The sequence below is a fragment of the Pteropus medius genome, unplaced genomic scaffold (genome assembly GCF_902729225.1).
Source record: "Pteropus medius unplaced genomic scaffold, Ma_sr-lr_union100, whole genome shotgun sequence".
In the NCBI taxonomy this organism is placed as follows: Eukaryota; Metazoa; Chordata; class Mammalia; order Chiroptera; family Pteropodidae; genus Pteropus; species Pteropus medius.
The window spans coordinates 15,408,170-15,420,718 of NW_024355205.1; the positions used below are offsets into that span (position 1 = coordinate 15,408,170).

The 12,549-nt window shown below is 36.0% G+C and overlaps 1 protein-coding gene across 18 annotated transcripts in view; it reads left to right on the forward strand.

The window, feature by feature from the left end:
• Nucleotides 1-12,549, forward strand: part of VEPH1 (ventricular zone expressed PH domain containing 1) — a 184,503-nt gene that overhangs the window by 30,931 nt on the left and 141,023 nt on the right. For 17 of the 18 annotated variants that reach the window (XR_005651754.1, XR_005651753.1, XM_039857868.1 and 14 more), the window contains one exon: nucleotides 4,180-4,354. Coding sequence is in view for 16 of the 18 variants with exons in the window: in XM_039857868.1 (XP_039713802.1) it covers nucleotides 4,180-4,354 (175 nt within the window). In the remaining 2 variants the exon portion in view is untranslated. Of the gene's footprint in view, nucleotides 1-4,179; nucleotides 4,355-6,800; nucleotides 6,865-12,549 lie in introns of those variants that run through there. The other variant, XM_039857881.1, reaches the window with a different exon arrangement.

The following is a 12,549-nucleotide window of genomic DNA, read 5'->3' on the forward strand; positions in this document are numbered from 1 at the left end:
AAAGAGCTTTTTAGTGGCTATCACCTCAGATAGATATCTCTTCTACTTAGCTTTATTCTTTTCAATTTTAAAACACTGGGAAATGTTCCCAAAGTTTATTTTCAAAAGGAAAAACTCCACCAAAACCTTAAATTGGTGCTAATCTAGTTAGAAATATAATTCTTGGCATCCGTAGAACAAAGGCCTCTTGTTCTGCTTTTCCAGCCAGATATAACTGTTTTCATGAACATGTCTTTGTTTCTACGCTGTACTTCACTAAATTTGTTCCCTGAGTACTAGGTACTAAATTGTGTGTAAGATGATACACATACCAACATGTTCACATCTGAACCGAGGAGCAAGATCTATCATAGGCTCTGGCATTAACAGCTGCTGCTAAAGTGATTTATTTATGCGAGTAATCATAGGGCTTTCTTTGCATGTGTGCCATTAGCATTCCTGTGATCCAAATAATCCTAGTGATGAAACAATGTCACAGGCCTAAGATCTGCATTAGCAACTAATTTTGCTTCACTTGAGAGCAAAGCTCAGCTGTTAGAAGGAGGCTATATAGTACCTGTCAGGGCCTAGGACCCGTGTCTGTCCAGGCTTATCTTGGCCTCCCAGCCCCTCACTTGCATCCTGTTGCTGTCAGCAATGCTTGTGGCTTCTTAATACACTGGGAAGTGTCTGGACACTGTTTAGAAACTGTGAGTCTTTGGTCACAATTCCTTAGTGTTTATATGAACTATTTGTTCTTTGCTTAATGTTTTACTTCTCCCATCATTTGAGAGATTTCCAGATGACATGTATGGAAGGAAAACAGAAAAATTGAGTGTGTTAAAATTTTGCATTTTTCCCCCAAATAATGACATTATACATGTGGGGGGAGATTTTATATAATTCACTTGGAACCACACTTTAAAGACTTTAATAGCTGCCTACTATTTTTCTCAAAAACATCTAGAATTATGGCAAAAAAAAAAAAAAGAGATCCAATTGGCTAAGACAACCTGTTATTTCATTTTTGCTGGTAAGCGTTAGCTCACACCCAAGGTGCAAAACACCAGTTGCTGGAAATATTGATTTCCACTGTCTGTATCGACTGTTAGTTAGGAACACCTGAATCGTACTTCCCATGCCATCATGTATGGTTTCTCAGTAAATTACATGTAAATTGTTTGGAGACAGAGTCCTCCAATGGAAGACATGTACCTCCCCTATAGCCGCAAGTTGTTCTTGACGGAAGATATAAAATAGGTAGAGTAAACTTGAGCCTGTAGTTCTTCGTGGGAAAGCTCTGAGAAGCATTGTGTGATTGTGTTCCACTCTCCAAACTAGGGCTTTGACCTGCCATCGCAGGGACAAAGATGTGTCATTTAAAACTTAAACCAGCAAAAAAAAAAAAACTACATGTAATGGAGAGATTGGCTATCTATAGGGGCAACCCAAGGAATTGTATAGTAAAACTGAGGGATTTGAGAAACACCCTGTGCTCTAATTGAAGTAATATGAATATAACTGCAAGGGAACAGGGAAGGAATATGATTATAATCGAGAAAATGGACAAATTAATTGGCCTTCCTAAACATCACATGTCTGAAGAGTATGTCAACAAAAAGAGAATGCTCAGCATGGGGTCATTATTTTGGCACATTTACCCAGCCTGGGGGGGCAGGAGGGCAGTGGAATAAAAGTAGGTGGAGACTAAATCTGATAATGAGAAAATTTCAGTCACTAGACATGGTGATTGGGTTTTAGGGCAAGAGTGTTATTTTAGTTTTCACATGGTCTAAATGAACCATATCTCAGGATCTCTCTTTGCTCCAGTCTGATCTTGCGCTTATGAGTGAACATTCCGGTTAGTAATCTGGCTCCTGGTATCCTAATGATGTGAAAAGGATATCTTAGGTGTGACCTGGGAAAGACTCTCACTGTGGATGAATAAATTGGCATGCCTCATAATGTACTAGCCTTTTGGAAATCCATTAGTATAATCCCTAAGTGGATCCAAAGAATGTTGTATGGCTGACCAAGCTGAAGGCAGGGGAGTAGTCAACATCCCTGAGAGGCCTCATAGTTCATCATATCAATAATGGTCCAGTTCAGTCAGGTCCAGTTAAATTCACCAAGAGGGAGACAGATAAAGGCAAAGCCTGGTATCAGAGAAGTAAAGCTGCAGGCCATGGTCTTGATAGTCAGATCCTGTTAGGAACTCTATGAAGTTAGAACAGAAACCTAGCGAGTGGAAGTGCTATATAAGCATGATTTGTCACCAAGGAATAAGGTCAGAGCTTTCATCATGGCTGACTTAAAGGGGGGATTTCAGGTTGTTGAATATCTATTTTTTCTGCTCAGAAGTCAGATTGACCCTTGAGTCTGAAAAATAGGTGGAACTACAGGAATGAATTAAGAATTTATCAGGTCTATTTTTGTTTCTAGAAGCTTGGAGGGGGGAAAACTTTAGAATAAGAGACTTAACTAGCTCACTTAAAAAAAAAAAATTAGAGATCAAATTGGTCTAAGGCACAGCCTAATGCTTGAGGCTCAAATAATATCACCCGGACTTGGTTTTTCTCAACTTGTCTTTCAGATATATCCATATGGCCTTGAATCTGAAACAGATTCCTGCCTTCTCAGGTCACAAGATGGAGGCAGCTACTTGATCTTTCATTTTCAATTTGAATCTATCAGAAAACAGAACCTCTTTCGCAGAGCTCTTTAACGGCTCCTTAATTATAACTGGGTAGCTTGCCCATTTCTGAACCTATCACTTGGACCAGGGAAATGTGATTCTCTGGTCAATGTTTGAGCCATTTGAACACTTTTGAAGCCAAGGGTGTTAATGTCTTCATTAGAATTACCTGAAATGGCGAAAGTTGAAATCTACTAAGTAGTATGTGACAACTCCCCTGCCCAATCAACCAGCCCTGAAAATGAATGGTGCTGGAACACTTAGCTCATACCAAGCCATCGTTGGCAGTGGGAATAGGAATGAGCAGGGTTCCCCATGCCCCTCCTCCCTTCCTACCATATTACAGTCCCAATGACAACTATAACAATAGATTTACATTTTTTATTAGTTATTCAATTTGACAGATGTTTACTGAACACTATCATAAACCTAGAATTGTGGAAAGTAATAGAGGAGATAATCCATGGTGGGAAGATAAAAGCACCTTTCACATGAGCAGTTAGAGAATAACAACCACTTTTTATTTCTAATATATTAATGTAGAGCCAGCTCCCCAAACACACGTGTGCTGTGCAACTTTTGCCTTAGAGTTAGTCTAAGGAGTGAGGTTGATGGTCAGAATGTTAGATGGCAGTGAAGACATACCATTCACTTTTAAGAAAACATGTTGTATTTTCCAAATATTATTTTCTAATTAGGTAATCAAATGCTAATAGCATTATTTTATATGTTAGATATTGATGTTCAGTCACAAAGTAAATCAAAAAGAATTATTTTAAGATACAGAATTCCTTTAGTTTTTAGTTATTATGTTCATTCATTTTTTTCTCCTGTATTTCATTAGCTGAAACTTTAGTTTTTAAGATACAGTCTGAAAGGAACTTGTTCAACATTCCTTGAGTTATTTTCTCAAGTATAAATCTGATGAATTATTCCTCTCATCAATGGCTCCTGGAGTCAGAGTGACCTTTGAGTCAATTCCAAACCTTTAGCATGGCATGCCAGACCTCTCAAAACCAATCCCTGTTTACCTCTCCACGTGCACCACACTCCAGCCATACTGAATATTAGAATTCCCCAAATGCACAAGCTCTCTCTTTTTACCTCTGTGCCTTCACCTATTCTTTTCCTTCTGCCCACTCTTTTTCTTTCCATCACCCAGAAATCTCTTGTTCATCTATTAGGTCTCAGCTAAAGTATCACCTCCTCCATGAAGTCTTTCTTGACCAACCCCCTCCCCCAGACTGGATTAGGTGCTCCTTCTTTGCTTCATTAGTACCCTGCACTTTGCCTATCATGGCCTTCTTAGCCTATGCTCTTAACAGCCTGTTTGCCTTTAAGTCTTCCTAATAAGAACAAGAGTTTTCAAAGTTCTCAAATACAATGAAAATAGGGCGGGGCCTTTGTTTTTACAGCTGCATTTTGAGAAATATTTTTTTGGATGAATCAATAAATGAATGAATAGTGAGACACTTATTATTTGTTGTTTTCTTACACTTCCTCAGAATTACAACCGGCCCCCTGTGATGGCACTAGCCATCCCCATTGCCGTGAAATTCCTCCACAGAGGCAACAAGGAACTGTGCAGGAATATGTCCAACTACCTGTCTCTGGCTGCAATTACCAAGGCGGATCTCCTGGCTGATCACACAGAGGTTATAGTAAAGAGCATACTCCAAGGTACAGTGTGAAGGCTGAGTGGGGGACATGTTTTAGGAGTCATTTAAAAGTATTTTTGTGAAGTAGTTATGGTTTGTGGAAAGTGAGACCTAGAGTATTGAGAGGTAGGTTAGATTCTCTACTTTGCCACTAGTTGACTTGTGAACATGAATAAGGTTACTTGGGTTGGCTGAGTCTGTGTCTCTTCACCAGGCAGATGAATTATTTGGACTCTTAGCTGAGTTGTAAGCTTCTTTCCAAGTTCAGATCTCTCAGTTAGGAGAACTGTTTTCTGTACTTCCGGTCACCTTGTCTGACTGCTTACTGTAGAGAGCCAGTCTGTACTGAGTGGAATGTACCCCACTGCTCTTGGTAGCAGATGGAAAACCTCTTGTTCTTTTGGTTTCCAAAAGCAAGAAATGTTAGATGAAACACACCAAAAAATGTGTAAAGACTTCTTAAATGTGAACATGATTGGCGACTGATTTATAATTGTGTTAAATGCTATTATAAAAACTCAAATGAGATCACCTCTATGAATTGTTTCACATTTGAATGAAAGAGAGCAAATCAGTCTACTCAAAATATTCTCTTTGCCTTGTGTTTTATCCTTTGGTTTCAGATCTATCAGAAACCATGTTTTTGGGTTTTTTTTTTTTTTTGGATTTGGGATCAGAGGAGAATATGTGGTATTATTTGATATGCACCCAAATGTCCCCAGTTCTCATTAATAAAAATGATTATATGATTACATTTTACTGACACCTCCTCTCCACATGCTCAAGTTGAGCATCAAACTCCTGTGAAGTGCTCCTAGACAAAGTATTTCTTAGAGTTCCCAAGGAAGTTCTACATTTGCTCTCTTCCTGAAGTATCCAGACCAGAGCACAAACCTATGCTGATTTCCTCCCTGTTTCCTGGCATGACATGCTGTGGTGGTGCTCACCTCCACCATCCTGAGCCCAGCAAATTCTGTAGCTGCTACCATTAAGATCTCAATAACAGACTCCATTCCACAGTACCCTGCCTGTCTGTCCTTTTGTGCTATTCCACTTGAAGCTTCAGGAGCCACCAGTTCTCAGTCCATTAATGCCATGTGGCAGCCTGTGGCAGGATAAAGGAGACTATCTATCTGTCTTTCTCTTTTGTGTTTCAGTTTAGTAGACAGGCCCTGGAGCAGAATTGTTTGGCTCCTAGTGCCAAACTGTGTTACCAAGTTTGCCATCAAAAAGACAGTTCTGTTTTATCTAAAACTCTCTTTTTCCTGGGCTTCACTATTGATCCAAGAATCAGGCTAGCGACAAATTGGTCCTCCAGTCCTCAAAAGACCCTATGGCCTGCCCAGGACTAAGGGTTTGTTCATTGTGCCAAACATTCCCAAGAAGAGTACTTAGCAACCCCTCCCCCCTCTGACCAGCTACCCCAATGGTTTGCCAGACGCTCCCCTGTAAAGAGTTGTTATTGATATTACTAGCTGATAGCATTCATTTCTCATTTTCTTTAGCCACGGGATCGAATTGCTAATTTCACTTTCTACATGATATTAAATTTGCTAAAAGTCCAGAAAAGCAACTCTGTTTTTTTCACCACCCTGGATACATATTTGGAACAGATTTTATAGGAATTACAAACAGTTATAGCCACCATGCATTTTAAATCCATGAGAGACTCGCAAGTAACTAATTTGTGAAAAAAAAAATTGAATTGTCTCTTTGCAGCTGCCAGGAACTTAGGTCATATATTTGGGTTTGTTTTTTGTTTGTTTGTTTGTTTGTTTTTTGGGTTTTGTTTTGGTTTTTTTTTTTTTGAAATTCACTTTCGATGACAAAGAAATCTTTTGAAATGCAAAATACACTTTCTCAGTTCACTTCAAACATTTGAAATACACACATGATTTGGTTTATTTAATCTGGCACAATGAAAATTACCATAAAATAAATGATAATTTGACCTAAAAGGTTGGGGCTACATATTTCATGGTTTAGATTTTTAGGACAGATACGTGTGTAAAACTCCACAATCAGCCACATGAGCACATCAAACTTTGAGGTTCAAAGCAAAAGTGATCTTGCTGTCTCTGAGTAGTAAGTTTTCTGCTCTGCAAATCTTTGTCTTGTATCCATCCCCTGCCATGTAGCCTTAGAAGCCACCATTAAGATTTCTTTTTTCTTAACCTAAAGTTTTCTCCCCATTAGAACTTCCTCCTTGGCTTATATTATCTCTAATTTTCATTCTCCCATTTTCCTACTTCTACAGAAAACTCTAAAGTATTGCAGTTATTTGATTTAATCTAAGTTTTTACAAGGCTAGAATTATAGAAGTGTAGAATCTTAGGTCGGGACATTAAGCATGATTTTGCTCAGTTACCCAAGCAATTCTTGAATCTCCACCAAATGGTCATCCATTCAATAACAACAATAATACCAAATTTATTTTGTGCTCTCTTTATGCCAAATACTATATTAAGCACTTGATGATGATGATGATGATGATGATGATTAAGAAGAGGAAGGAGAAGAAGAGGAAGAAGAACAAGAGGAGGAAGAAGAAGAAGAAAGAGAAGAAGAAAAGAAGAGGAGGAAGGAGAGAAGGAGAAGAGGAAGAGGAAGGAGAAGGAGAGAAGGAGAAGAGAAGGAGGTGGAATAAGAGGAAGAGGAGGAGGAAAAGGAGGAAGAGGAGGAAGAGGAGGAAGAACTCCTCACTGGAACACATGACTGAAAAGTGCGTGAATATATCAGGATTTCCATATGGTTTAATTCAAGGCTCAATCGTGGTCCCAAAAGTCATTACTCATTACTCATCTATGCTTCCTGTGGATAGATTTCATCTCATGCTCCATGTTATGGGCCTCTGAAGCTTCCAGCTTATATCACCATAAATACCAATTAAGCAAAAGAAACTCCATATCCACTCTCATTGTCTCTGTTTTACCTAACATGGATCACATGCCCATTGATAGCCTTATGGACTTACCTTTCTCTCTTTACACTTTCTTCTTAAAAGACTCAGCTTATTGCTTTGATATGCTAAGTTATTAGATAATGATTATTCCATCTCAATGTATCTGCAGTTCTTCTGAGGTTCTCATCATCTGTAAATTTAATGAAAAGAACCATTCTACCTTCATTTTAAAACATTAGTGAAAAAGTAGGCCAGAGGGGGCCAAGCAACCCTTATTGTGTACCAGTAGTGACTTCCTCTTACACTGGTTAATATTATTCTACTGATCATATTTTTCAGTTGTATTATACATGTCTATCCCTGATTTCAAACCAAATGTCTCCTTTATGACTTTGTCAAATGACCTTGTGTATTTATCCCTAAAGCAAATATTTCAATAGTTCTAAGCCAGTTTTTTGCTACTTCTCATTATTGATGGTTATATATAAATAATAGTGTTTAGTTTTACATTAAATGTAAATACAAATTCATTTTATTCAAATTGTTTAGATTCCATTTGTCTGTTTTGTGTTTTCTGAGCTCTACCAGTTAGAAGGAAATTGTAAAAGGTTTTGCCTTTTGGAGAAAAATTAGCGACATTAGCAGAGTGTTGTCATGATTTATACTTGAGAGCTAAAGGCATGGAAAATTTGGCTATTTCTATATCAAATAAGAAAACTGTATCAGCATTTTTATATCAACCCCCCATACACACACACAAAAGCAAAAGCAAAAACTGTCTCATTTAGTTTTATAGGCAAATTAGAATAAATATACAAGGAATAATTATAATCGTATCTAAACTTTTTCAGATAATTTAAAAAGTACATTCTCTAATTCTACAAGGCTCGTATAGTCATGATATCAACACCAGACAAGAACAGTAGAAGAAAGGAAAGTACAGGCCCATTTTAATTATAAACATAGATGTACAACATATAAAAAAGAATTTTAGCAAAATGACTCCAGCAATGCTTAAAGAAAATAATACTTAACATTTGCTGAGTGCTTTCTCTGTACTAGATCCTGGTATTTTAATTTATATAATTCTCTTAAGTATCTTGTGAAGGAAAAATTATTATCTTCATTTGATAAAATTTATAATGACTAAGTTGAATTTATCCCAGGAATGCAAGGATGGCTTAATATTCAAAATGTAATTTCCCACAATAAAAGACTAAAGGGTAAAAAAATCATGTGATCAGTTAAAGCATTTCATAAAATTCAGTACCCATTCATGCAAAAGTTTTTTTTTTTTAAATATATGTATGGCGGTGAAATATTTGAAGCACTCCTTTAAAGTTGAGAATGAGACAAGAATGCCACTAAATCTACTTCTATTTTACTACAACGCTATATAATTCTGATTATGAGAATCATAAAGGAAGTAACAAAACAATCATTATTTCTAAAAAATATGATTACTTATAATAGAAAATACAAATACTTTGAAGTCAATTAATTGCTGGATTTAAGATCAATTAATAAAAACCAGTTGTTTTTCTCTTTACCAGTAATAAATTAAAAATGTAATAATAAAAATATTAAAGTAACAAAATAAATGAAACACAGAGAAAAAGATGTGTGTGACTTTTGAAAATAAAATAATAAAACTTTATTGAAAATAATTCAATAAAGGTAAATAAAAGGTAAGCAAATGGAGCAATAAACCATGTTCACGGATCAGAAAACTTGAAGTAGCAAACATGTCGATTTTCTCTAAATTAATCTATAAATGCAATGAAGTTTTAATAAAACCCTAAAAAGGTTTCCCTGAAAGATGACAAGCTGATTTCAAAATCACAGGTAAGATACATTGACAGACAGCCAAAACCATTTTGCAGGAGAACATTGTTGGGGAGGAAGGATAAATAGTAACTTCCAAACCAGATTCCAAGACAATGTAAAATCATAGTACAGACGATCCCCAACTTACAATGGTACAACTTACAATTTTTTGACTTTATGAAAGTGTGAAAATGGTACATATTCAGTAGAAACCAAACTTGGAATTTTAAATGTTGATCTTTCCCCAAGCTAGCCATACACAGTACAATACTCCTGATGCTGGTCAGCGATAGTGAACCATGGCTCCCAGTCAGCCATGCGATCACAGGACAAACAACTGACACTGTGTTGCTAGGGTTTTTTGGATATTGTCTTTTGTGTTTTCATCTCCCATCATGTCTACAAAATGCCCATCTGTGTCTCCTATTTCTAGTGAGAAAAAGAGGGCAATTACTCTTGAGATGGAACTCAAGATAATTGCCCAAATGTAGGCTAATGTAAGTGTTCTGAGCATGCTTAAGATAAGCTGGGCTAAGCTATAGTGTTTGGCAGGTTGGATGTATTAAATGCATTTTCAGCTTAATGGTATTTTAAATTTGTGTTGAGTTTATCAGGACACAACCCCATCATAAGTTGAGAAGCATCTATAATTAAAGTGGTGGAGCACTGGTGCAAGAACAGGCAAATAGCCCATGGACTATAATAAAAGGCAAGAAACACATCCATGCACATATGGAAATCGTATATGCGACAGGGGAATCTTCACAATGAATAAGGATAGGCTATTCCATAAGTGGTTCTGGGATAACTGTCCATATCACAACATGCATAAATTAATTTCATGTGGAATAAAGACCTAAATATAATAGGCAAAATTTTAAATCTCTTCTTTTCTAAAATGCAAAATCTATTCATGATAAAAAAAAAAAATCTCTCAGAAAACTAGCAATTGAAGGAAACATCCTTAATCTAATAAAGGATATTTACGAAAATCCCACAACTTAACGAGGAAATATTGAACGCTTCCCCTTGAATTAAAAAATAAGACAAGGATGTCACTTGAGTAATAAATTTGTTTTCCACTTAAATCATAGCAGAGGTAATTGCTTATTTTGTAACATCAGAACCTTTTCAGAGTGGGAGAGTTGCTTTCCAATGGTCCTGAGTAATTCTCCAATCTTGTTCTTTGCCATGTGAGGATGCTACGTAGAACCTGTCCGGTATTAGAATATAAAGGCATAATCAATGCTTAGTGCAGCATGAGTTGACATATCTTTCACCCAAGGAGCTAATAACATTATTGGAAACCCCTAAAATGAGAGTCTCTTCAACTCTGAGGGGTTATTTGAGGGCTTGTAGGGAAACCGTTTCCAAATTTTGATTTAAGACTCTGTGATGCAATGCACACCGCTGCTAACAAACTAAAGCAGTGATGTCCCTTCCTCTGCATTTCTGAATTAATGATCATAATAAGGAAATACTATGTCCCTCTATCAATATGCCTTTTACATGGTCCTCTGATACAAGTAACAAGATGATCTCAAATGATTTGAAACTTAAATAGAAAGTTTTTAGAAAGAAAATGTAATATTGTCTCAGCAAGGGTCCAAATTCCTTTCTGACTTATGGGCAATAACCTAGAAAAGACTGTCTAGTTAATTATGATAGATTCACCTCATTTCTTTCTCAATGTGAGATAAAACTCAAACCACTGATTAGCGAGCTGTCTCAGAAAAAATGAAGATGGAAATTGACTTCCCCAACCCCCATTTATTATGGCAGTAATAATAGTACCACCTAGGGTGAATAGATAAAGCAGAAATACTTTGTACTATGCTAGGCCATAGTTACCATGCTTTCTGATTCTTCTTAATATCATCATCATCATCATTATCATCATTGTCATTGTTAATTGAATATCATATGCCATGTGTCAGGGTATAATAAAATACTGAAGCAAGAACCATATCCATTTGTAGAGTTTCATAACCCCTGGGAGATATATAGCCATTAAAAATTCATGATACAATTATTCTTAAAGAAAAAGGTTTTAAGTTCACCATATTACAGGTTGTTGAGAAAGAATTTATTAATAAAATATTCCAGGAAACGAATGACTAAGCAATCTTATTAAGAATATTCAACCTGAATATTTATATACATAAGGAAATATTAAATATAATGTTATAAAAAGCCAACCCAAATGTGGATTAAGAAATAGAGACATATTTTGAAAATATATATGTTCTGAGTTGTTAACCAAGTCTTGGATGAGGTGCTTGGCAGAGTTTGCACCTTCTCGACTCCACCAGCAGATGTTGCTATGAAGTAGAATAAGGCCTGTCCAGATATGAGCAGCTATATGCTGAATTTCTGAGAATGACTTACTCATAATGGAAGAAAACCTTTATATTTGTTTGTATTTTGTTTGCTTATTTTCTATTTAATCCACTGGGCATGGCTTTGGAAAATATTTTTTAAGGTCACTTATTTCAAATATTATTTTATGATTTAGAGAGCATTTTTAGTTACATTATCTGTTTTTATGTCATTTTCATAATAACCCTTCAGCAAGGTAAGCAAGTCCTGCTAACCTTTATTTCTTGGCTAATTTGAGATTGATAAAGATTAGTTGGCAGGCTCAGCTTCTTAGAGTTAGTAGGTGATGGTGTTAAGGTTTGGATGCTGGATTTCTGACCACAAACCCAGCAAGATTTCTTCTATACTCCAGATTTATAAAACTGAATGCCAAGTGTCAGTGATCTGAGTTTTCGGGTTCACTGCATACAAGAATATATAAGTAAATGTTACTTTGACCAAGGTTTTTAACTTTATAAGTGCTACTTCTTAAGTGGCTAAAAGATAGATATTTTATGTCAGTTTTACACATTTCGTATTTTCTCCTTTTGCTGTCACTATGTATTCTAAAACAAATTAAATGCTGTTAAAAATAATTGAGATGACCAACTTCCTGAAATTTGTAAAATGTATTTTCTAAGTATAGTTTATAAGGGTTTTTTAATTTTTTAAATTATAGTTAACATACAATATTAGTTTCAAGTATTTGACATGTTAATTAGACATTTATATGCATACCTTACTAAGTGATCACCACAATAAGTCTAGTACCTATCTGGCACCAAAAATAGTTATTAGGATACTATTGACTATATTCCCTGTACTGTGTATTATATCCTTGTGACTAGTTTTTCTTTTGCCTTTTTCATCCATCCCCTACTCTCACACCCCTGGCAACCATCAGTTTGTTTTCTGTACCTATGAGTTTGTTTCTGTTGTTTTGTTTGTTCGTTGTTTTGTTTTTAGATTCCACATATAAGTGAAATAATATGGTCTTCGTCTTTCTCTGTCTGACTTACTTCACTTAGCATGATATCCTCTAGGTCCATTCATGTTGTTGCAAACAGCTAGATTTTGTTCTTTTTTATGGCTGACTAATATTCCACATCTTCTTTATCCATTTGTTTCTC